Source organism: Gallus gallus, chromosome 6, assembly GCF_016699485.2.
Source record: "Gallus gallus isolate bGalGal1 chromosome 6, bGalGal1.mat.broiler.GRCg7b, whole genome shotgun sequence".
Lineage (NCBI taxonomy): Eukaryota > Metazoa > Chordata > Aves > Galliformes > Phasianidae > Gallus > Gallus gallus.
The window spans coordinates 32,118,518-32,144,623 of NC_052537.1; the positions used below are offsets into that span (position 1 = coordinate 32,118,518).

The window sequence follows — 26,106 nt, forward strand, 5'->3', positions numbered from 1 at the left end:
ACAAGGACTGAGGAGTGTCTTTCCCTTTTCTACCTACCACCCTACAACCTCATTTGAAGGGTAGAGCAGTCACGGAAAAGGACCATCCTCTCTGCTCTTCACAGACCTGCTCCTTTCTCCTGCACCAACTCCTGCTGTTGTACTGCTGTTGTGCTACCCCATAACTTTTAATAGCCCGATGGCACTTTTTCCACATCTCACATTCCCAGAGTATCTTTGTGATCAGACTAGGAGAAAGATTGTAGGCCCAGGATGTTGATGCCTCCAATCAGCAACATGCTTGTGCTTTTCAGAATTGTTTTCCCATGCTACATCTGCACCAGGGTTCTAGATGAAGATATATCAAGGTTGTACCAGAATACGGGGTAGAAGTACCAAGTGCAGTGGTTTTCATATTAAATGTTGCTGTGAAAAACACTAGTAAAGTGTTCAACTATTTGATGTCCCAAAACCATTGTCCCTATCTCCCCACAGTTTCCTTGATCCATAAACATTGTAGAAATGTGGAGTTCAAGAAAACTAGGCTTGGTGAAGAAGAAAAAAATCATTTTCTGAGGTAAATGCACTCAGTCAGTGGCTCTTCTGTTAAGTACCTTCCCTCCTGTCCCACCACATTCAGGAGCTCTTCTATAGGTAAATTCAAGGGACATGACTCTCAGCTTTTCAGACCCACTTGTCTCCTCAATGTCAACATGTCTCAACAATGTCTCCTCAAAGTCAACAAACACTAATTGATTTGTATTGACACGCTTCATGTCGCACAGGCAGTAGAGCTCAAGAGGAGGCCATCAAGGAACCTGATAAATTTGACTAAACTGCCTCATTGGATCATAATGCAGGTGTTCAGACTATTGTCCCTTTGTGGAGAAGTCTGTGGACACCCTCATTCCAGTGTAGATGCTTAGGATAGTCGTGGATGAAAGCCGATTGATCTCCTATGTCCTTTCAGTTGTTTTCATCTGAGCATCACAAAAGCCAGAATGTCTACAGAAACCTCCTAACAACAGGCAGCAGAACATAAAAGTGTTTTCAAAGCCCTTTCACAGAGTAATATGCTGAGAAACACTTCAGCCTGACAGAAAAAGTCCTAGAAAGAAAAAACGCATTATTGCAAGAGACCTTCTACCCAATGGGAAGGATGAAAACACCCTCTTTATGGTATTTGACTGAATTAATTCAATATAATTTGAGTGTAGTAGTTATCTATTTCTAATGTGCAGAATGTCTGATGACTAAGAGCTCTAGAAATACGTAGATCTTTGGCATCTGTCACAAAGAATTAATTAATGAAGAATGAAGCGAAAAAATAAATAATCAATGTTGTTCATTTACCTGGACAGCTTAGTGGGTATTTTTTCCATTGAGCCGTATGGGAATCCCTTTAGTGTTCCCCTTCCTCCTACACCTTTTCAGTTATTACAAGAGTTTGGAGAATTGCTGTCCATCACTTACTCTTGCTTCACTGATTGCAGAGTTGGATTGGTCAGCCAAATGTACTGTATTTTTTCTGCTTGCCAAAATGTCAAAAACAGAAGAATATGAATAGTGAGTACCAAGTGTCGGGTACATTTCCTCATTCATATGTGAACGTGGTTGTTTAGATAAAAAAAAATATATTTACTCTTCACTTAGGTTTGCTTTCAGGGCTTCCAACCTTATCTTTGGCCTCTTGTATTTTGCACTTCCTTCTTCCATTCCAATAATGCTGGCCTTTGTGGAAAGACCTTCTAAGTCATTCTTTTTCCCTTGGGCTCCTTGGATGCAATAGATTTGTACGTTACAATAACTGTGCCACAGATTTTGACTGCTGATAATGCCATTCAAACCTTGATGGCTGTAAAGGTAAGAATGGGATGCAGAATGATATTTTGGCTCTTCATTCTTAGGATAGTTGTCAGACTACTAGCCATTCTGACAAGAGAATGATGAATGAGAATTAAACATTATTTTATGCTTTGGAAAACTTTGGATACATTTTTCAAATTTTAGATCAAATGTATGTTTTAACCTAACTTACTTATATATGCTTAGAATCCACTTATTTTTCTGCTTGGTTTTCATAAAAAGTTATCAGCTGACCGTGATTCTCTTGACATTTTCTTGCCATTAACAGTTTCATGGTGAACAGAGTATGAATTTTGACATGAACTTAAAATGCCAAAAGCGAATACATTCATGTTGCAGCTGCAAGGTTCTTCAGATATCTCACAGTGATTCACTTAAAAGCCTTGGAACAGCCTCTCTAATTATCTGGAGCAAGTTGCCCACATAGTGGGGTAAAGTATGTATCACTTACACACAGTGGTGTGAGATCCTCTCTGCTTATGGCTGAGGTGCTCAAAAAGGTGAATCAGCAAGCAAACCTTGATGCGTCTCTGAGGTCTGCTCTTGTTGTTACCACACCTGGCAACTGGTAGTTCAGCCCAGGACCGCAGATTGGCCCCTCTTCTTTCCTCATATCTCCATTATATTGCCTCTCCAGTGGCTTCTGTGACCACCAAGAGCCTGCAGACACTTGCAGCCCTCTACTTGTTGGCTCTGCTGCTAAGGGTAGAAACACTGAAGCTGAGGTGGAGCTAGCAATGCTGATAGGACCCAAGTGTCTAGATGAAGTGTCTATTGATCATGTTCTTTATATTTAGCAACAGCCACAGTTCTGGTGGGTTATGTTCAGAGACTCCCACTTGTTCTTGATCATGATGCTATTTTATCATATTTAAAGTATGCCAAATGTGTACCCCATTCGTGGCTCCCCAGGGAGCTTGCCTCACTAGCTGGAACTAAGGTATGAAGTTCTCTAACAACCTTCTTGGAGGTAATCCCATTTGAATTTCAAGATCCCACTACCTTCTTCAGATTTGCCAAGGGTTGTCATCATAAAAGAATAATATAAGATTTATCAGCCAGAATCGAGAGGTATCTTTGGATAAGAGCTCATTTTGTTTGTACAGCGAGTACAAACTCATAGTAGCATAAATGATGTATAGTAGCTATGAGTTGTACTCATAGTAGCATAAATATTTTCTTCCAAGCAGTGGAAAATGTTACTCTTGAGATATTATCTTCAAGCAGAAACCAGGATGTGACAAAATATTGAATAACAAATCAAACATATTTTTGTTTCAGACTATCATGCCATGCTTATTTTACCATCTTCCTGTAGAAAAAGAGACCTATGAAGCCACTCCCCCTCAGAAATAGAGACTATATATCCCGATGGTTCTTTCCATCAACAGCTCCTGATGAGATGGGTACCACCAAGATATTGATGTGCTTCCTTTTGCTTGGTGCAGCAGTTCTGGAGGCCAGTCCAGGTAAACCACTTAGACTTGTTCCAGAGCTCATAGAAAATAAAATATAAAGATTGTTAATTCCATTAACAAAAATGATAGTCATGCTGGTATTGACTTGGGCTGAAGATTAAAGGTGAAATTGAATGCATCTTGATGTTAACAATTCTAGTAGAACAAAACTGTGCTTAATTATATTAAATTGTAATAATTATTTAAAGCTTTTAGCACAGTGCATTCTGCACCCATGGGATAGTCCTTGTCTTAGTGCCTTGAATAGTTAGAGTTGCATTCATGATTATATTATGTATATGTGATTCTTCAAGTTACAGAAATTTGACCTAGGAATTATGGAAGAATTTATTTATTTTTTACTAAAATAGATACTTACTGTAAAATATATATGTGAATACATAGGCTATACATAAAATGTTGCTTGAGTTATTTCAATCTTCTTCGTCTTACGTACAACTTAATGAAATATAAAAGAGATTAGTTTTCATAGTCTGTAACTGTGTGATGGATAGAAATAATCAAAGGCATGAAATGATTTTCATTCAAAATTTTTTTTTGATCCTCTTTTCCTTACACGACAGTTACTGTCTCCTAATTCACATAGGTACCTTTGAGCTAAGTAATACTGTGCATAACCTACATTAATTGCAGGTGATCTTTTAACTAGCTATATAAGCATAATTACAGCAATTTATATTGTCCTCATTCAGGTTTTCTCATCTGTCCTCTCCTTGCCATCTTTCTCTCACTCTTTTTTATTCTCTCTGCTCTTGCCTTCATTCCCCAGCCCTGCTTCTGTCTCCTGGGTCACAGCAAGTGCTGCATTTGTAGCTTTGAAGACTTTCTCATTTTTGACACCTCTGAAGTGCAAAGCAGGATGCATCCTATCTAATTAGATGCCCAGCAAATTATTTTCCTTGAATGAAAGCAAAATTGCTTTAGATCAGTTTTAATTTCCTAATGCCAAGTTTGTTTCTCCCCAGGTTTGCTTCTCCAGTTTGAAGAAATTCTATAATTATTGTTAATAAATGTGCATCTCCAAGTAAATACTTAAAACAATTGAGATACATAGAAATCAAGGGCCAAATTTGTGGTTTCTCACTTTGAACTGACAGTTAACAGTGCGTAAATAGGGAAATATTTAGTTTTGGGCATTGTCCTGACAGCTTCTCTAGTCCATCAACAATGAATTAGATGAAGTAAAGAAATCCTGGAGCTGGTAACTTCTCAAGATTCTTTTGCTTTGGATGACTTACTCATTGCTTAGTAACGAGCAAAATATATATTTAACAGACAGGCAAAGCATGACAAATGCAGCTTGCTTGTTTGATCTCCAAAGTATAAATCCTGGAGGTCCTATGTTACAACATTTATTTGGGGACTTACACTTTAATAAGCTCTTTCACCAAAAAATGGATCTAGAAATTGATATTTTCGGGCTGTTTATGCAGAATGTCCAAATTATGAAAAGGCTAAATCAAACTGAAAAGCAGATGGGTTTCACATGAATAGATGTATTTTAACAACAACTATCTAGGTGTGTTCATGAAAAGATATTCCGCATTTGTTTATGTCTAACTATTTTTAGAGATATGTAAGAAAGTAGAAGCCAGTGGATTCCTACTGAAATTTTTATAATCCCATTGTGTTCATTGTCCCGTTTTTTGAACAGTTAGGGGAATTCTTGTAAAATTACTCCTAAAAACTACAGGATTTGGTTGTGATATGTGGACTCTAGCTCCTTAAAATTCTCTTACAATTTTACAGGAAGACATATTCCATATAAATCCCGTAAAAGAGGGAGAAGAGGTAAGAATGGCTATTGTTTTCTCTAAAATCCCAACTTTTTTTTCAGAAGAATTAATTTGGTCTTTTCTGATGTCATTTTAAGCAAAGTAGCACACTGCTTAGTGTCCTTAATGTTGCACATGAGTAGTATGGAATGGCTTGTGAATTCCGAATGACTTGCCTCGTCATTTTTCTGTGGCACCACTGTGGTTACCCAATGAGCATAGGTTTAGGAAGTGGTAGTGGATGCCCTTGCATTCTGCTGTCCCTTGAAACCTCAGCAATTTCCTTAAGCCACTTTGAGCTTTGCCTCTGCCATCAGTTCAACAGTTCTTCTACAGTACATAGAAATGCTACCCGTACACATTTCTGGTAAGGCACAGGCTGGGGAAGAAAAGTCACGTCATACTTTCTAAGCTTACCTAGGATTCAGTGCAAATTGCTCCATCTTCCTCTTCTTACAAGAAAACATTTGGAAAGCAATAAATAAAAGAAATACGTAAACGTATGTTCTTAAAACATGCCATTTTTTTCCTATCAACAAAGCAAAAAATTTCGGTGCTAATTTTCGTACTGGAATTTTCCTTGTATTTCATTCTGATATTGAAATTCATTTTCTTTCCTTTGCTCACCTATTGTGCTTTTCTGATGATCGAAGAATTTCCTTTCTTACAAAAATACTTTGCTCTTACCCTGCTAAGTCTTCTGTAGAAATCTTACATGAAATACATGCATATGACTTTCAGGTCTGGCAGAGAGGAAAAAAATATGGTCTCTCCCTCCACCATCTTTGTCCACACAAAGGGCTAATACTAGGCCAGACAGGCACCCATGGGAAATGGTGATATTATGGGGCAGGAGGATGGAATAAGTAACTTCTACAGGTCATTCCCAGCTAACTCATCCAACTGTGTTTGTGCTCAACTCCCTCTCTCCCAAAGGAACCAGTCTCCACCTGGTCAATGGAAGGCACAGATGCGAGGGCCGTGTAGAGCTGTATTATGAAGGCCAGCTGGGGACAGTCTGTGATGACCTCTGGGACCTCGCTGATGCCCAGGTTGTGTGCAGGCAGCTGGGATGTGGCCAGGCCATTGCAGCTCCGGGCAGTGCTTACTTTGGCCACGGCTCAGGCAGCATCCTGCTGGACGACGTGCGGTGCCAGGGAAATGAGCTGGCCTTGCAGCAGTGCAGTCACATTGGATGGGGGAGACACAACTGCCGCCACCATGAAGATGCTGGTGTTGTCTGTTCAGGTACTGGAACATTTTTACTTTTTCAAAATCTTTTTCTATAAATTGCATCCAACAAATGCATTTGAGTGTAGGGTTACTCATACATACTTCTGAGATACAAAAAAAAAAAACATTCTGTGGTATTTCTATTTCTGCATGCATGTTGTGTTCAGTGCATTTGTAAGTGACATTTATTTCCTACATGGCATCTATAGTGGGCAGGAGTATTTAGAGGAGGGCCCCAGACTCGCCTGGCCCGTGGTGTCCCACAGCTCAGGGCAGGTGCCACAGCAGTGCCCTTCCCTGCCATCTCCATCTGTAAATACCACTTTCAATTTAGTAATAATTTTAAAACTTGTCTCTTACCTGCCTCCATATTTTGTCTGTTGACTTCTGTCAAGATGGAGTCTGCTGGTAGAGTAACTTGTCCTGCCTTCATTCCTGAGGAACCGGGTTTCTAGCTTACACAGAGACATACTCATTACTCAGACACAGTCTTCTATGTGGGAACAGTCCTTTATTTGTATTCACAGAATGGAACTCCACAGAACCCACTCCATTGCCAGCAACGTGGCTGCCAGAGACAAGCTCCACGTTAGAATCGACCCCTGTTATACAGACCACTTCATTACCACTGACATCCACTCCGGATTTGACAACTTCACGGTCAGCAACGTCTGCACCACAAACAACTCCTGCAACCTCCACAACACCAATACCCAGCACAGGACTGATAACAACCAGTGTGCCACAGACAGCTACCACAATAGTCACAACAACCATACCACACTCTAGCACTGCTCTGGAGACAAGTACTGAAATGCCAACGACCTACGCAGCACAAAGCACCATAAGGACAACAAGTGGAGTGCTGGAGACAAGCTTGCCCATGGATATCAGCATAGCAGGTAACTCTGCCCAGTTTCACTCACCAAGCCACCTCCTTCCCTCAATATTCCTTCCCACATCAGACTGCACTGGAGGATATCTCCCAGCCCTAGGGAGAAGGAAAATATGGTCTCTCCCTCCACCATCTTTGTCCACACAAAGGGCTAATACTAGGCCAGACAGGCACCCATGGGAAATGGTGATATTATGGGGCAGGAGGATGGAATAAGTAACTTCTACAGGTCATTCCCAGCTAACTCATCCAACTGTGTTTGTGCTCAACTCCCTCTCTCCCAAAGGAACCGGTCTCCACCTGGTCAATGGAAGGCACAGATGCGAGGGCCGTGTAGAGCTGTATTATGAAGGCCAGCTGGGGACGGTCTGTGATGACCTCTGGGACCTCGCTGATGCCCAGGTTGTGTGCAGGCAGCTGGGATGTGGCCAGGCCATTGCAGCTCCGGGCAGTGCTTACTTTGGCCACGGCTCAGGCAGCATCCTGCTGGACGACGTGCGGTGCCAAGGAAATGAGCTGGCCTTGCAGCAGTGCAGTCACATTGGATGGGGGAGACACAACTGCCGCCACCATGAAGATGCTGGTGTTGTCTGTTCAGGTACTGGAACATCTTACTTTCCCGAAGTGTTTTCTATAAATTGCACCCACTTTGTGCATTCAAATGATTTGAGAGTAGGGTTATTCAGACATCCTTCCACCAAGACAGCAATATGACTTACCATGATATCTCTACTGCTGTATGGATGCAGACTTCAGAGCTGTACCTAATTACATGTTTTTCTTACCTGGCAGCTGTAGATCCACCGAATACGACGGACTGGCCCCCTTCAATAGGTGAGTCATGCCTTCCTTGCCTTGCAGCACACGCAACCCCAAGCAGCACACAGCTGCTGCCAAGAAGGAGCTGAGCTGCTGCAGGAGTGCTCCAGTGGTGGTGATGGGGACAAGCCATGCAGCTGCCCACAGCTCCCAGCTCCAGGGCAGGAATCTGTAGCGGAGAGCTCCAGCCTTAGCTGGCTCACAATTTCCTGGGCCTCAGGGCAGGTGCTACAGCTGTGCCCTTCCCTGCCATCACCATCTCTAAATACCATTTTCAATTTAATAATACTTTCAAATAGGCTGTTACCCACCTCAATTCTCTCTGTTAACTTCTGTCAAAGTGGAATGTAATGAAGGCTAATTTGTTCTGATCCCATTCCTTGAGGAATGGTGTCTGTAGCCTACACGAGGCATGCCCATTATACAAACAATCCTGATGTGAGTGATTTTATCCTCTTGGTTTGCAGGACTGAGTGCCACAATACCATACCATACAACATCAGTCTCCCCCATAGTGGAGACAAGTGCCTCAGTACCAGAGATATCGTTGGCAGAGACGAGCTCCCCAGTGGAGATCAGCCCAGCAGGTAACCTTGCCCAGCATCACTCACCAAGCACCTTCATGGCCTCAATCTAACTTCCTAAACTCAATTGCACTGGAGGATATCTCCCAGCCCTAGGGAGAAGGAAAATATGGTCTCTCCCTCCACCATCTCTGTCCACACAATGGGCTAATACTAGGCCAGACAGGCACCCATGGGAAATGGTGATATTATGGGGCAGGAGGATGGAATAAGCAACTTCTACAGGTCATTCCCAGCTAACTCATCCAACTGTGTTTGTGCTCAACTCCCTCTCTCCCAAAGGAACCGGTCTCCACCTGGTCAATGGAAGGCACAGATGCGAGGGCCGTGTAGAGCTGTATTATGAAGGCCAGCTGGGGACGGTCTGTGATGACCTCTGGGACCTCACTGATGCCCAGGTTGTGTGCAGGCAGCTGGGATGTGGCCAGGCCATTGCAGCTCCGGGCAGTGCTTACTTTGGCCACGGCTCAGGCAGCATCCTGCTGGACGACGTGCGGTGCCAGGGAAATGAGCTGGCCTTGCAGCAGTGCAGTCACATTGGATGGGGGAGACACAACTGCGGCCACTATGAAGATGCTGGTGTTGTCTGTTCAGGTACTGGAACATTTTTACTTTTTCAAAATCTTTTTCTACAAATTGCATCCAACAAATGCATTCATAAATTAACTTCTGTCAAGATGGAATATTATGGAATAGTAATTTGTCCTGATTTCATTCCCGAGGGACTCCGACTATAGTCTCTATTGAGCATTCCCACCACACCTCCCATCCTCTTGTGGGTGATATTTTCTTCTGGATTTGTAGGAGTGACCTCCACCACAGAGACAAGTGCCCCAGTAACAGAAATATTGTTGGCAGAGACGAGCTCCCCAGTGGAGAATAACACTGCAGGTAACTGTGCCCACTGTCACTCACTGTGCCTCTTTGTGCCCCTGATGTCCCTTCTCACAGTAGTTAGCAATGGAGGTGGTCTCCCAGCCCTGGGCCATTCCAGTTGAGCATTCCTGACAGTCATGTTTGCAGGGAGGATGCAAGCAGAGCGTGAGGAGGAACTGGTAGTTTGGGAGTCTGTGTCTTGGGGCCAGGATCTATTGGGCAAGGAAACTGCTAGTAGGGGGATTTCTTCTTATGGCAGATGGGGACGCTGCAGCAGAGGGTTGTGGAGTGTTTGCCCCTTCAGTTCCTGCATAGATAAGTATTTTGTGGAAATGGTCTGCATGATGAGCATGCCGTGGGATGGGAGCTCCTTGGAGATGGGTTCTGTTGAGGAGCTCTGGCGTGCCCTGACTGTGTTCCATGTACCACATCCCAGGCTCCCGTGTACGGCTGGCCAACGGCCGACATGTCTGCGAGGGCCGCGTGGAGGTGCAGGACGGGCAGCGCTGGGGCACAGTGTGTGACGACTTTTGGAGCCTGAGGGACGCGCACGTGGTGTGCCGCCAGCTGGGCTGTGGGCCCGCCATCACCGCCCCGGGCAGTGCTCACTTTGGTGCCGGCACAGGCCGCATCCTGCTGGACAACGTGCAGTGCCGCGGGGATGAGGCCTCCCTGCTGCACTGCCGGCATGGCGGCTGGGCCGTGCACAACTGTAGGCACGCAGAGGATGCCAGTGTCATCTGTGCAGGTACGTGGGTGATGGGGATCCGGTTCCATGAGCACCTCGCCGTGCCCCATCCCTTCCATCCAACACCCCATCCTGGTGCTCCCTCATCTGAGCATCATGGCTCACCCATGTCTCCTATTCTTCCACCACAGCTGCTGTGAGCACCCCAGTGCCAGTTGCAGGTAAGGCTCTCCTGTGGCTCTCATCTTTTGTATTTTGTTGAGCTCTTTGGTTGGACCAAACCTTAGGAAGTGTTTTCTAAATTTCAAACTTTGTAGAGCATGGACTGGTATTGCCAAGGTGTTCGTGTTCTTTTGTTCAGAGCTAACAACCCAAAGTGCACTGACACTGAGGCATGCAAAGACCGCATGCACGCTGCTACTCTACTGACATCAGTAGCTTGTGTGTAGTACCCTTTATTTAGTGTGATGATTTTTATACAGTGCTCATAAAGCATTTTTCGAATTGATACAGTTTTACTTGAAATGTTAGCCATTTGCATTCACAGCTGCAGGCAGTTTATCAGTCAAGTGTTGTACGTTCGATCCTGTTTGGCTTTACAGTTCCCATGGCTTTCATCCTGCTCTTTTTGCAATGAGAAGCAGAATTCAGAACTTGAGCATTCACAGAAAACAAAATGGGGTATTGCCTTTGCATGTCGCATGATGTAGGAGTTAAGTTCAGAGCTTATGCCCACCTTCCAAGCTGTAAGGATTATCTGTGTGTTTTATGTAAGAACACATTCATGCTGGCATTTTGCAGCTGCCCTCATAGGCAAAGCAAGAGATAACACATTTAAGGCCTTGCCCAGCTGCCTGGAGTGCTTATTTCCGTGTGAGGGGATGCTGTCTGTTCAGCAAGGTGTTCCCATGTTGATTCTCACGACCCCTCCCAGAACCAGACCTTGACTGCAGAAAAGAGAAACCAGAGCAACCTGAAGATGGTGGTCTGACACCACGGATGTGACAACGAACCAGCAACGTGAAAGTCAACCTGCAGCAAAACCAAATATTTGTTTAGATTTGGAACATACTGCATATGAGCTGAGGCCAGCAGGAGAGCTGCTTTTCAGCAGCTGCAGAACAGTTACGCAAAGCAAAAGTTCTGTTTTGTAAAGGTTACTGTGAGTAAATTCTCTTCCACTTCTTCTTGCAGCACCTTATTCTTGCGGTGGCTTAATTTCAAATTCCTCTGGGATGCTGCAGAGCCCAAACCACCCTGGAAGTTATCCAAACAACGCTGACTGTGTGTGGGAAATACAAGTACAGAATAATTTCCGTGTTATGCTCACATTTAGAGATATTGCGTAAGTAAATCATCAATTCCCCAGGCAGATAACAAAGCCAAAACTTACTTGAAGGGTTTGAAAGTATATTTGAGACAGGCAACCTTCCCAACTTTAAGAGTGTCTTCCAGCGTTTGGAAGACTTGAACAGATTTGGATCGGTGAGGTGTTTTCTGCTTGCAACTACATGCACAATGAAAAAAGCCTCTGCCCCAAAAACTGAAAGTGCTGAAGGCTTTCATCAGGTAGGTCAGCTAGAGCTTCTGGAACACACTGACAGGTGCTGATGCTTGTTCCTCAGGATGCAGAGCAGCAGGTGCCAGTATGACTACATTGAAGTCTATGATGGGCCCCCACACTCCTCCCCCCTTCTTGGGAGAATTTGTGCTGGTTCCTTTCTCACGTACACGTCATCTTCAAACCTGATGAGCGTTCGCTTTCACAGCGATTCGAGATACACATCTAGAGGGTTTCAGGCCCACTACTCCTCCATTCCAGCAGATCACAACATCGGTAAGTTCCTGTTCAGAACAGAAACCACTGCTCAACAGATGAGCCTGTTACAGATTCTGTTTGCAAAATAAACATGTGAATGTATTTAAAGATGTAAGGGAAAGGAAGTGATGTGTGCAAAATATTCTAGGCTGCTATGTGAGCTGCTTTAAGTAAAAATCAGCATTTGATACAACTGCACCCTTCGATCATTAACCAGTTGCTTAATTCACAAGTATATCATAATTTTTTCTTCCACCAGCCCTTATGTGCTTGCCAGACTACATGCATGCAGTGGTGAGCAGGGACTACCTCCAGTCCCAGGGCTACTCTGCAGAGGGGGTCACGCTGAACGGCACTGGTTGTGAACCGACACTCACATCCCGCGAGGTTGTGTTCAACATTCCCTACAACAGATGTGGGACGACACGAGAGGTATGCTTACAGCCCTGCACTGAACTGCAGGGCACACTGAAATGAGTCGTGAAAGGGCTGCTGTGGTCCTCGGTGCTAAGAAGTGCAATGAGACCTGTAGGCTTAAATGCTTCAGCATTCCTTGCCTTGTGAAATCCTCATCATTAGTAGAAATGAGTTTCCAGGGAGGAAAATCATCATGGTAAGTGTCATGCAGATTTGGGGTGATTGTCCATTTCATGGTCAGTGTACAGAAGTGCAACAAGTTGGCTCTGCTGTGAATTCAGAAGTTTTTCTCCACTGATTGCTGCTTAACTAAATATCAGCAAGTTTATTTACATCTAAGCAGAAAGGACCAACATCAAGCTTAGTTCAAAGATCTTAAGATGAAACTACCCTTTTAATTGCATATTACTTCATCAAAGCTTAGAATATGGAATGTGTAAGAAATGCAATTCCTCATTTTAAATTATGTTACAGGAAAACAATGATACAATCAACTATTCCAACATGATCAAAGTTATCTCTTCTGGGCACATAATAAAGAGGAAAAAGGATCTTCAGTTACATATCAGTTGCAAAATGCTACAAAACACATGGATGCAAGTGATGTATGTTGCTGACGATACTGTAGATGTGAATGAAAATCAGTTTGGAAGATATGCTGTGAACATTACGTTTTATGATTCCCCATCATTCTTGCGGCCAGTGCGTGACTCTCCATACTACATTGACTTGAACCAAAATTTGTACCTTCAAGCTTACCTTCACAGCTCTGACCCAAACCTGATGATGTTTGTGGACACATGTGTGGCATCACCCGATCCTCACGATTTTAACACTCTGGCCTATGATATAATCAAGGATGGGTAAGAGCTTTCTCAAGTCATTAGATGTGTAGTGGTAATGTCCTCTCTGCATTTACTTTAAAAGAATAGAGAGAGTGTGAATTGGTTTGGGTCTCCTTATCAGTGGACTGTTAAAAGGGTTCTTTGATTTTTTTTTTTAATTATTTTTTTTACAACCTAGGCCTAAGAAATGAAACTCAAGCCTTACTAAAATTTTGTTTTACTGGCTTTGTCCCTGTCCTATATGCAAAACTCAGCGAGCAGTGGGATGGATGGATGGATGGATGAGCTGGTGAAAACTGGCAGCAGAAATCTGTTGTTACAGGCGTTCATATTTTAGTAAAACCTGCAGAACCATGCCAAGTGTCAGGCCCATTCATTGTGCTTCATGTAGAACTGACAATGAGCAAGGAGCCCATTCTCCCCTCTTCACCACTTGGCATACTTCCCTCTCTAGCTTTTTCAAAGGACTTAGGTATATTCAGACGTAGTCTAAAAGTTGCATTATTTTTGTTCTCAGCACCTGGTTGTGTTTTAATTTGCTGTATTTTTGAAGGAATGCACGCGTAAATCCATAAAATCTCTTCGTTTCTTTCCAGATGTGTCAGAGATTCTTCCTATACTACATACTACTCCCCCTACAGCCACTTTGCTCGCTTCAAGTTTAACGCCTTCGAGTTCATCAACCGCCACACATCGGTCTACCTGCGGTGCGAGCTGGCGGTGTGCCGGCTGGGTGACTACTCCTCCCGCTGCTACCAGGGCTGCCTGAGCCGCTCCAAGAGAGAGGCAAGTTCTGCCCAGGAGAAAGTAGATGTCATTGTTGGACCGCTCAAGCTTCGAGAAGGAGATGCTCAGAGCAGGAATACTGGTAAAGTCAAATAAATTTATCTCATATTTGCTCTAAGACTACTTAGTTGCTCATGTAAAAAAGCCATAGCTCTGTTTGTTTCTGACATCTGTCCTTGAAATCTGCTTATGCTAACTTCACCATAAACAGGAAGGGACTGTTCGGCTCAGTTGTCACAGAATCATAGAATCATAGAATATGTTGGGTTGTAAGGGACATTGAAGACCATAAAGTTCCAACCTCTCTGCTGCGGGTAGAGTTGCCAGCTGCTAAGTCAAGTACAAAGAACCCTGTCTACAGCATCCTTCCTCTTTCAACACCTTGCAAACTATTTTCACCTGCATGCATGAAAAATGATAACTGCTTTGGTTGTCCCAAAACAGTAACCCAAAGAACTGCCTTAATTCCATTGGACTAATTAGCTCCAATCTGACTGTGTAAGCTGTTGCCAGCTCTGCTCCTGAGAAGCATGTTCCCAGATTTCTTCAGGAATGTTTAATTCCTTCAGTTGTCTTCTGCTCATGAAGCTTGCTTAGTTGTCATCCTTGCTACCAAAAAGCCTGTTCAAAGGGCAGTGAAATTAGAACTTCTCTTCTGGCTGTGATCTAGGAAGCATCCCTTTTAGCACAGCAGCTCTTTGTGCCCTGCTCCTTGGCACCACAACACCAAATGCTCCTCTCTTCCCTCACAGGACTGGATGTTTCCGTGCCTCCTCCCAACACGGTTTCCGTTGCGGGTAACGTGCTCGGGCCTCTCACTGCTGCTGTTGCCATCCTGGCCATCGTTGTCTTCGTTCTTGCTGGCTTTCTTCTGAGGCCTGCAATGAAGAAACCACTTTTACAGAGGTTAATGTGAAACAAAGGCCAATTAGGAGACAATTTCATACTGTGAGCCACCAAAATGCCTCACTGACAGCAATCACATATGTGCCATTTGTAAGAAGCTGTGATGGAATGAACCCTAGCCTGTTACAAGCTCCAAAATAACTTTGTAATCTTAACTCCTCTTAAATGATTTAAGAATAATTTCAACAATCATTGCACAAGCTGCTTGGTGCAGTCATTTTCTCTCCTCTGTAGTTATCTCCTCACATCCTCCCAAGAACATTCATCAGATACCTTAAAATGTTCTTAGCTGGAGAAAAAAAGACGAATGAGGCAATAATAAATATTTCAAGGTTTATTAAAATAGAGGAAAACCTAATTCTGGGAGAAGAAATATGCCATTTGGTGTTGCAACTGCACCCTGTTTTAATTGTTTGTAGCATTGCTTTTAACGCTAAAAATTTCACTGAAACAATAATAGATGTGTACTTATTTATAAAACGCAGAGATTTTTAAGCTGAAGAAATCTGTCGCACAAGGAATGTCACCTAAAATCAAAGGAAGGAATGTTTACAAAGCAATAACTCACTCTTCTGGTTTCAAATTAATAACCATGTGATTAAAATACAAATGAATACTTCGCTGTGTTGAGGAGTGTGGTCTGTTGGATGAAAACTTGCCAAGCATGTGCAAACTTACAGATAATTTCTACCCTTAGGAAGCCAGAGAGGTGATGCCTGATGTGGAAATGCCCTCTTTTGATTTTCCAGTACTTTCTCCTGAGTGTCACACACAAACACTACATGACCCACGTTGTTCTGGGGTCTTCAGAGGAATTATCTGTTGGTACCCTCATCCCAATGTTCCCTCCAAAGCAGATGGCTGATCTAGTCTCTGAATATTACCCTCATCGTCACCACCCCAAAATCCTTCTGATAGATTTTGCCCAAATCTTCCAAAACCTCCATTTGGCCTGGGCAATCTCTCCTCTTGTAAACAAGGCTCACAATTCAAACTGACATCACTGTTGAAAAGCTTTTCAAAATGCTTCCTCTCCATTTTCACTCTTTCTGTTCAAGCCCATTAGTTCTTGAACTCTCATTCTTGGCCATGAGAATAAATTCTCTCACCTTTCTCTTTAGGTGCATTTTGTTGATGCTTTTCCACTCCGTTTTCTATTCTGTACATCAAAGAAATCCAAATTAAAAAACACTGAGCTGTTAAAGGTGTTTTGTTTGCAACATTTGAGCTGCACAATCTGATCTAAAATCTTGTCAAATCGATTGGAAGCCTTCCCACTGACTCAGCGGCTTTTGGATACAGCCTAAACCAAGCAAAGCTGTAAATCTCATTCAAGAGATTGAACTTCAACCAGAGGACTTTTAAAGTCTCACCAAAATGTCATTTAAACATCAAAAGAAATCTCACCCCTGCTTTCCAGAAGAAATAACCTTGTTCATTTTTTAACACTTTTGGATGCCAATCACAGAAAAAAAAATTATTTAACTTCTTTTTTCTTCCCTGCAATTGTTTGCTTTCTGGTTGTGAGGAGTGTGACTTCTCCAGACTTACCCAGCCCTTCTGAGTGTGTAGCATACAGACATAAATCAGACTGAAACACACTGAAACAGCCAAATCCCACATAAGCATTTGCCACTGGTGCATGAAAACATTAAAAGCAAGCTTTGGGATTTTTGCCTTTTATGTCTTAGTTGAAAATACAAGGAATTAAAACCAAAATACAAACTAAAACTGTTTATCTGACCTCTTTGGGGGTATTGGTTATCTGCTTTGTGTGGGTCAGTGCCATCACAATCCCGCACTGCCTTTGTTCAGATGAGCTCCCTGGAGGTGGCAGTTTGCTCCTCCTTCAGAGAAGACAAACCATCACTTGGCAGGCTTTTGCTCTGAATAACTGTCTGACTTCAGTATCAGTTTACTTAATTTTTACCTTGCATTTGTCACTCAGTGGCATGTACTCAACTCAGCATGTACTCAACCATGCAGTCTGTTCTCATTCACTCAACCAACAACCTCAGCAACCAACTAAACATTTTTGCAGCTTCGTGCTGAAATGCGAGTGTCAACCTCTGCAGTGTGATCTGAGCTGGGAAAGATAATGAATGAATTACACCATGTAGGTACATCCCATGTCACTAGAAGTGTGTGTAGACCTGATAAGCACATAACAGCCCCCCAAGGAGGCATCTGGAGGTGTTTCATGGAGCTCAGAGGATGGAGCCATAGCAGTCTGGTTTCCTGCCAGTGTGATTTTCCCTGCGCAATCATGTAATCTATGTGGCCAGTCCTGGGGTTAAAGCAAAGCCCAGGAATAAAACTCTTGTTTGCTTGTTTGTGTGCTAAATTTCCCGTGCTTTGCTCTCCTGTTTATCTTTCTACTCTAATTTTGGAGTGTGGAGCAGATATGACTCTGGAGGCCTTCTTCCCAGGAACGTATTACGAAAATATTTATAAAAGGGTATAAATAAACACTGTTTTGTTTCTGGGCCCCATAGCTAACAAACAGATCCATTTTCCAGTTGTTAAGAACAAATCCCCAACTTCTGTAGATTGAGACTTAGAAGAGCCAGTTGGCTTTTGCTGGATATGGGTGAGAACCACAGTTTTTCTTGTTTTCTTTACTCTCTCCCCATGCCTCTCCACACAAGCCCACAGATAACATTGACACCAACCTGAAATAAGCAATTAACCTTCATCTCGCGGTTCCAACTCAGGAATCCTTTAATACCCAAGATGGAACACTTGCACTAAATTCCAATTAAATAAGTAAATGAATATAGTGCACAGATCGTTTCCGCTTGACTGATTGTTTGAAACAATTCTAGCAGACACCAACAGAGCTTCTTTAAAAAGGATTTTAGTAGAATCTGCCTTGAGCTGGAGGTCAGGCAGTCAGCCACTGCTGCTGGGTTTCTCAGTCACGCACCACACTTCATAAACTCAGAGAAAACAGCAAATGCATTTCTTTAGACTCCCACTGCTGCCCTTTCTGTGGTGAGGTCAGAATAAGAATTGCAGCCTTTTGCTGTTGAGCATCTCTGAATCCAAACACAAATTTTTGCACAATTTCTGTCAAATACTTTCTGTTACAGGGATAGCAGGTTTTCCTGATTTATTCATTCTTCTTCGTTTCACTAAAAGCTTGCTTTTGCTTTTATTTATTTGGGCAGTTTATATCTAGCTGAGAAGAAACCCAGGCGATATTGAAATTCTCACAGCAGTTTGTGTATTTTGGGAGACTTTCTATTTCAGGCTCAAGAGCTATGACATGAAAAACATATTTTTACAGAGTCACGCTAAGCTGAGGAAGCCCAGCGAGGTCACTGGGAGTGACATCTGTTTTCATTTGTTGGAATAACACTTGGATCACCTCTTTTGCCCTGAACCACTTTGTACCCATCCAAGCAGCTTTTTCCTTGTTCGTTCTCAAAGAATTGAATTAGTCACAAGCTGTAAAGTAGAAATGAATTGCATTGCCACTGTTTTGAAGAAGACAACAAGTTTGAACAACTGTTGCCTTCTTTCTCTTGTTTGTTCTTTCGTTTTTCAGAAATTGTATATTTGGAAAGAACGCTTCTCCCTTCCTCCTCTTTCTTTATGAGGGCTGGGATTGTAGAACCATAGAATATCCCAAATTGGAAGGAACCCACAATGAGCATCCAGCCCAACCCCTGGCTTCACACAGGACCACCCAAACCCTATATCTGTCAGTGGTGTCTCAGTGTTCCCTGAGCTCCAGCAGCTCGGGCCCCCTGCCCTGGGCAGCTGTTCCATGCCCACCACCCTTTGGGGCAAAGCCTTTCCCCAGCCCCCATCTTACACAGCAAATTTTAAACTCAACTACTTCATGGTCACTGTGGCCAAGGCAGCCACAAATTGTCACTTCTCCCATAAGAACCTTTCCGTTTACAAACTACAAATCCAGGGGGACAGCTTTCCTAGTTAGCTCCCTTAGTATCTATACCAAGAACTTATCATTAAGGAATTTTAGGAATCTCCTGAACCAGCTGTGTGGTATTCCCTGTTAACATCAGGCAAGTTGAAGTCACCAGCAAGGACAAGGGTGGCTGATCCAGAGGTATCCTTAGTTCCTTAAAGAATAATTCTTTGGTGCTGTCACCATGGCTGGGTGGCTACAGCAGACTCCCCCAGTGACATCCGCTGGCTGTGTTGTCCTCAGACACAGTCATGCAAACCTTCCAAGTGTAAGGGAGCTTTGTGTGGACGTGTGAGTAACTAATCAGAGCAGATAAAATATATATTTTTTAAACAGCTGCAGTCAGATAAGTGCTGCCTGGTAGCTTCAGAGGCTGCACGTAAGCCCACGTATCAGGCTGGGGTCCCTATATCAGTCCCCATATTTTTAGAAGATGTGCCATCTGACTTTTTCCTTTCTTGCTTTTACACTATTCTCTATTCTCAAAAGCACTGCAAATAACTTTCTAATACCTGTCAGGATCTTGTTATTCCATATCTCCCTTGTCACTTCTGCTTGTTGCTTGCCACAGGCTCAGACATCTTGACTGTGAAGACCCAGATGCAGGAGGACAGCCAAAACCTGCTGCTCCCCTTCCTCTTTGAGCTCCTGGGCAGCCTAGGAAGTGCGTTTTTGGAAGCTGACCCTGTGCGTCTCAGGTAAACACTCACTGTGAGCTGTGCCAGCATGCCAGCATGGAACAAGCCTTCTTTGTTTCGTAAGAGTTTGTTGGATGTCTGTAAGGAATGTGATGTGGAGAAAGACAAGTGCTCTTCTCTCTGCCAAGCCTGAAGGATTTAATCCAGGAATCACATGAAATGCTTCCCAAAGGCTGGGTAGGTTGGAGGCTAGGAGGATGCTAACAGACCAAAATGAAAATTAACAGCTAAAATGTCTAGTAGCTTCTAAAATAGTCTGAAGGGGTGACTGACAAAGTATTCTAAAAGAAAGCCTATTTTTTCAGCAGAAAATGCAGCTCACTACTGCAGTTATGCAGGCTGTAGGAGCATGGAGGGCACAGCCTCCATTGGTGCTCCGAGCAGAGCCACACAGCTGTGAACATCTGGCATTGATGAGAGAGGATGGGAAAACAGCAGCCACCTCCCTCCACTTTGGGACCAGGGAAAAATGGAGATGTGAAGAAAATCTGCCAGCATTTTTTGCTTGGTTTCACTGATTTTCCCCCTGGCTGCACGCAGCTGGTTCCTCTTGAGCCATTGGGTCTGTGAAGGGGAGGGTTTAGCCAGTATGTCCAGAGAAGAGAAGGGATTGAAATGATAAGGTGATCAAAAAATCAAGCTATTACAAACAAAGTCCTGCCAAAAAAAATCAAGAGAATGTTTTTAAAAGTTAAAAGTATCCCCATTGTATGAAAGCGCCAATTTACTTTAATAAAATCAGGCTTGTCAAGCTGCAGAACACACCCCTTTAAATTTACATGCTTATAAATTCTGAACCTGGTTTTATCAGCACGATAGGGATCCCAGACAAAATGGGTGGCACGCTGGCCATCATGTGGATGCTACTGCTGCTTGGAGGGCGTCTGCAGGGGTCAGGTACTGTGCCTAGTGCTGTTCAGCCCTACCTTCCTCTCTCATGTTTTCTTCTGAAATCAATATTGCACGCTTTGTAGCTTGTAGCAAAGCCCATTCTAAATGGAGGTATCTTGGGAGTTAGTAGGACTGAAGGACTGGTGATGCCATTCAAATATCTTGGGTGTGTATTTAATGCGATGTAGAAAGCATATATTGTGTTGTATTTTAAGGTACTGTTGGAAAAAATGCATAGGACAAATAATGATTTTTTTTCATTGCACTGGAAGGGTTTAGACAAAGTATAATGCATTGAAAGAGGACATGAGCAAGCAGGTAGAAGCTTTGGTAAATGCATGCTGATCTGCACACGGGTGGCAGGTTTGACACAGCCTGGGTAAAAATTATTGCTTTGGACACACCAGGGTTGGCAGATCTATTCCTTACAGTAAGGTGAAAAGTGAAATACTGTAGGTAGTGATCTTCTGCTCTTACAGTCTGAAAGTTGGCTTTCCTTTTTAATTCACTGGTGGCCAGGAGAAACACAGTATGCTATGCTGGAGTCCCCACCAGATGATGTCTTTGTGCTGATATAACTCTAATTGAATGTTACTGCCACAGGGACACTCAGATGCCTCATCCTTGGATGATGCTTTAAAATGACATCTGCAATCTCAGGAAGACTGGTGAGCAGAAGAGGAATAGAGCACACTTTCCTTGAGGACATGCTCCTTGGAAAGCTGCTGTAGAGCATTTCCTCTGGTAGCCTCATGGCCCCAGAGACATGGCAGCCACTCTAACAGTTGATCTAATTTCTTTTTGTTTTCCAAAGAACCAACCCTGAGGCTAGTGAATGGGCAGAACAGATGCCAGGGCCGCGTTGAAATATTTTACAATGGAGCATGGGGAACTGTCTGTGATGACTCCTGGGACATAGACGATGCCAACGTGGTCTGCGTTCAGCTCGGGTGTGGACGGGCCACTGGTGCCGTGGGGGCAGCCCAGTTTGGTGAGGGCACAGGAGACATCCTGCTGGATGAAGTGCAGTGCCAAGGGAACGAGGTTCTCCTCTGGCAGTGCTCCCATGATGGATGGCTCAACAGCAACTGCCTTCATCAGGAAGATGCCGGTGTCATCTGTGCAGGTAACTTGAGATTTATTGGTATTAGTGATTAATAATGGTTATAAGTATAAGCCAGAACGAGGTCTGGGTGCTCAACAAATGGCAGCTGAACTACCAAATCATCATCAAGCTATACAGGACATCCCCAGACTATTCCTCTGCATTTCAGCAAATACTTCTTAAGAAAGCACTATGACCCACCCACTACCTTTCGCATTCAAAAATCTTCACATAATTAGCTCAATTAGACAGTTATGTTTCCTTCTTTCTGTAGAGTATAATGCCATTCTGAGACTTGTCCATCTGGCCATTCCCGTTGCTTCCTAACTAAAGGATGAATTCAGCTGATTATTCCTAAGATCATTGAGAAAATTACCAACCATTTTCAGATGCAGTGTAAAATTGGGTCTTTCATGAGACATATTACTTGATGTGAAAATACATAGCACCTTACATTTTAAAATATAGATTGGCTTATATAGACAAATCCCCAGTGTGCTGAGGGTTGGTTTTGTGTTGTATAGCAGTGTAGGTATGTTTTCTACCCACTTTGTTGGGTGCAAGTTTGTTTAAAAAGTGATCTTTCTCACTCTGCTGTTTCTTTTATTTCAGGTTCTTTGATGTCTGAAATTCCTGGTAATTTTCATCTCATATATCTTCATCTAGTTTACTATGTCATTTTACCTAGTGTAGTCATTCAGTATATACAGTTTATGAAGAAGAGTATTTACAAGTATCTTTGTCACGGTATGATTTTGATGTATGTATATCAAACATTTCTGAATGCACATCCCCAGAAGTTTTTAACCGTATCATACATTAATCACAACCTCTTGTGTTAGGAATATGCTGTATCTTCAAGTTTTTAATGTGTTCATATCAGTTAAATTCCACAATTTTTCATTAATCCAAAAATACAAGTTGATAAATATTTTTGGCCAATCATCTGCTATCTTTGGATACTACCTACTATTGTCTCAAGTGTGTAACAGCCTACTTAAAACCTCACAATACGGGAGGATCCCTCCTAAATAACTCTTTCACTTTTGGCCTTCCAAAGACACGTCCCTGAGGCTGGTGAACGGGAGGAACCGATGCGAGGGCCGTGTCGAAGTCCATTACCAGGGCAACTGGGGCACTGTCTGCGATGACTCCTGGGACCTGCAGGATGCCCAGGTGGTGTGCAGCCAGCTGGGCTGCGGCAGGGCTGTTACTGCACTAGGAAATGCCAACTTTAGCCAAGGCTCAGGAGAGATCCTCCTTGACGACGTGCAGTGCAGAGGGAATGAGGCCTACCTCTGGGAGTGCCCCAGCAGAGGGTGGGCAGTCCATAACTGCGCACACGTGGAAGACGCCGGTGTTGTTTGCTCAGGTGTGTTTTACGTATTTATATACAATTTATATGGAAATTTATATGGCCAGTCAGAGCATGAGGGACAACCCTGTTCTGGCCACCACTCTCCTCACCAAGACTGCTTCCCAAAAACAGGCAGAACCTTCACATTTGAAGCAATTTTTTTTTTTCACCTATAGCATTGGTTCTGTTTAATACTTGCTTTTTCTTATTATTCAGCATTGCAAATTAGTGATTTCTACTACAAAAAATCTGTAAATAAGTTGAAAAGTTGTACACTCCATAGATATGTCAGTCTAGGTTAGGTCTTTCAATGAAAATGGGATAACAGTCCAAGAGAGCTACCAGGTGGAGCACAGCCATTTACCAACTGCTTCTGTCCATCCACTGGCATGTCCTGCTCCTTCTGGGACCTGGATGTTCCTTCACTGTTGGTTAATGTGTAACCAGAAGGTCAGCAAACAGAGCTATCCCACTGAGAAGTGCCAGAGCAGGTGCAGAGGACAGGTCCGGCCTGGTGTTGGTGACAGCTGGCACAGCTTGTCCCTGTGGACTTTAACACAAAGGTGTCATTGTGTTGGAGGTGGAACAAACAGTGGTCCTCATTGTCACAGTGAGTAACAGCCTGTTTGGACACCCATCACAGTGCTGAACTCTGTGGCAATCTGCACTCATCCTGTACTAGTTAATAGTAATAATACAGCACAGACTGCACTGAAATGCATGCTAGGAACAGGCCTACAAAAAATCAGTACTCTGAATTTATACATTATGAGAAACCCTTGGCCTTGACGTGGGATTTCATGTGCACTTCAGACAATACCATGGACCTTCAGTTTTTTTCTTCTCAAATCTTCTGAAAGCCAGTAAGGAACCATTAAAAGGGAAACGCTGGCCATTGCTGGTCTCTTCCAGTTTCTCAGAATACTTCTACTTCCTCTGTAGCATTTAGATCAAATCCCTTGTTTTTACTTTGGTTACCTTGGGGTTCTTTCCTAGTGATGACATTATCTCTTTTATAATATTTTTTATCACTGAAAAACTTTGTAAAATCATAATTTGTATTTTCCCCTGCAGTCATTCGCATATATATTTCAGAATGGATCTAGCTTCTGTTGTAGACCTGTGTAACAGTCCCCACACAAAGAGGATTATTCTGTATAGCACTGTTTCAGTGCATATGTGTACAATCACCATAATGTGCAATGTGACACTTCATCAGTAGATTCAGCTGCTACTGCAGTGACTGAAAACTCCACCTAAAAATGAGCTATGTTTACTTTCTCATTTACAGCTTCCACAGGATCTGAAGTGACAGGTGAGTGTCTTAAATTCATGTCATTCTCTTTAACGTCCACATGTTTTGATGTTTTAGAACTGGATTTGTACAGCTAAAAACAATGATAGATTTTAATTGAAAAGCCAGGACATTGCTCCCTGCATGTTGGATAGGACCTCCCTTTAAAATAACAGTCCACAGTTACCACACGTAGCAAACAGGTGCTCAGCTTTCTTCTTCTTTAGTGTTAAACACAGAATAAAGCCAAGAACTCGCCTCTTTTATATCCGTCGAAATGTTAAGTCTGGACAAATAAGGCTTGGCTTTGTATATACAGAGTTACATGAAAGTTCACACCTAAAGTTTGTTCAGATCATCAGTATTGTGGATCCTGTGTTGCAGAGCTTGAGTTATTCAGGAACCTCACTATCTTTGGGTATAGTGGCTTAAGGAGCATGGCCTTGCCTCAGGGGCTCTGAAAAACAGGAGTTTCTAGGTAGGTTGGAAGTGCACATGCACACCTAACTAGTGAAATGAGCATGGCATGGAAATCTGTCTATCTGTTGTGTCCCACCTTAATTCCCCTTTAGCAAAAAAATAACTTTGACATTACGTGTCAGCAAAGGTTATGAAGTGCAGCTCACCGGCAGAGAGCCAGCTGTGTCGACCACAGCTTTGCAAGAAAGGATCTGGGCTTCCTGGCAGACAAGAAGTTGGCTGTGAGCCATCACTGTGCCCTTTGAGTGCTGCCAGCAGGTCAAGGGAGGCAATCCTTCCCCTCTACTCAGCACTGGTGAGACACACCTGTAGCCTCAGGACAAGTGCAAGAGTGCAACTTCCTGGTACAAGAGAGGCAGGTGTGTCCTGGAGCATAGAACTGTGGAATCATAGAATCATTAAGATTGGAAAAGGCCACTAAGATCATCTAGTTCAACTGTAAGCAAGCCCAGCAAAGGGTCATTAAGACGGTCAGGGGGTGGGAGAATGAGATGTGCAAGGAGTTGCTGAGGGACTTGGGTTTGCTCAGTCTTGAGATTGTGAAGGGGAGATTTTGTTGCTGTCTACAATAACCTGAGATTATAGTGAGGATGGTGCACAGCAGTAGGTCAAGAGGCAACAACAGATGCATGTCAGAATTGGAGAAATCCCACCTTGATAAAAAAGAATCATTTCTTTTCCGTGACCTGGTCAAATGCTAGAACAGAGACCAAGAGAAGCAGTGGGATCTCCATCCTTGGAGATACTCCACACTCTCCTAAACAGGACCCAGAACAACTTGCTCTGGGGCTAAACCAGAGATCCCTGGAAGTCCCTTCTGACCCACATGAGCCTCTGATTTTGTCTTACAATGAAGGTTCAGTGAAACTCTCTTTTTTCTTTCAAAGACATGTCAGTGAGGTTGGTGAATGGATGGAACCAGTGTGAAGGGCGTGTTGAAATCCTTTACAAAGGAGCCTGGGGGACCATTTGTGATGATTCCTGGGATATAAATGATGCAGACGTTGTCTGTAACCAGCAGGCTTGTGGACATGCTGTATCATCTTCAGGAAATGTCACCTTTACTCACGGCCCGAGATATATTGTCATGGATGATGTGCAGTGCAGAGGGAATGAGAACTACCTGTGGGAATGTTCTCACAGGGGGTGGTGTAGAGAGGAGTGTGACAGCCGGCGCGATGCCAGCGTCATTTGCTCAGGTACACACTGATATATTTGCTTTATTGAGAAGAGAAATACTTGGTTTAATTTCAAATTTTGTCAAATTAAAAATCGCTGCCCTGATCTCAAAAGCTTTTCTCAGCAGAGTTGTAGTTCTGTTGCTGGAAAGAGAATTGCCCTTCTTTTCTTACACGATGTTTCTTGCAAACTTCCATCC

General features: G+C 43.3%; 1 protein-coding gene across 1 annotated transcript in view; it reads left to right on the plus strand.

Annotated features, from left to right (window-relative positions):
- Window positions 1–863: 863 nt before the first annotated feature.
- Window positions 864–26,106, plus strand: part of LOC107053714 (deleted in malignant brain tumors 1 protein-like) — a 35,054-nt gene continuing 9,811 nt past the window's right edge. Inside the window, exons 1-25 of the mRNA XM_046943339.1 lie at window positions 864–1,842; window positions 3,164–3,314; window positions 5,073–5,114; window positions 6,035–6,346; window positions 6,859–7,233; window positions 7,513–7,824; window positions 8,019–8,060; window positions 8,513–8,632; window positions 8,912–9,223; window positions 9,434–9,520; window positions 9,942–10,253; window positions 10,385–10,414; window positions 11,388–11,538; window positions 11,819–12,030; window positions 12,272–12,444; window positions 12,904–13,292; window positions 13,871–14,142; window positions 14,813–14,974; window positions 19,475–19,601; window positions 20,377–20,498; window positions 21,307–21,618; window positions 22,210–22,233; window positions 22,658–22,969; window positions 24,246–24,269; window positions 25,616–25,927. Of these exons, the coding sequence (XP_046799295.1) occupies window positions 1,831–1,842; window positions 3,164–3,314; window positions 5,073–5,114; window positions 6,035–6,346; window positions 6,859–7,233; window positions 7,513–7,824; window positions 8,019–8,060; window positions 8,513–8,632; window positions 8,912–9,223; window positions 9,434–9,520; window positions 9,942–10,253; window positions 10,385–10,414; window positions 11,388–11,538; window positions 11,819–12,030; window positions 12,272–12,444; window positions 12,904–13,292; window positions 13,871–14,142; window positions 14,813–14,974; window positions 19,475–19,601; window positions 20,377–20,498; window positions 21,307–21,618; window positions 22,210–22,233; window positions 22,658–22,969; window positions 24,246–24,269; window positions 25,616–25,927 (4,699 nt within the window). The 5' untranslated portion in view covers window positions 864–1,830. The remainder of the gene's footprint in view (window positions 1,843–3,163; window positions 3,315–5,072; window positions 5,115–6,034; window positions 6,347–6,858; window positions 7,234–7,512; window positions 7,825–8,018; window positions 8,061–8,512; window positions 8,633–8,911; window positions 9,224–9,433; window positions 9,521–9,941; window positions 10,254–10,384; window positions 10,415–11,387; window positions 11,539–11,818; window positions 12,031–12,271; window positions 12,445–12,903; window positions 13,293–13,870; window positions 14,143–14,812; window positions 14,975–19,474; window positions 19,602–20,376; window positions 20,499–21,306; window positions 21,619–22,209; window positions 22,234–22,657; window positions 22,970–24,245; window positions 24,270–25,615; window positions 25,928–26,106) is intronic.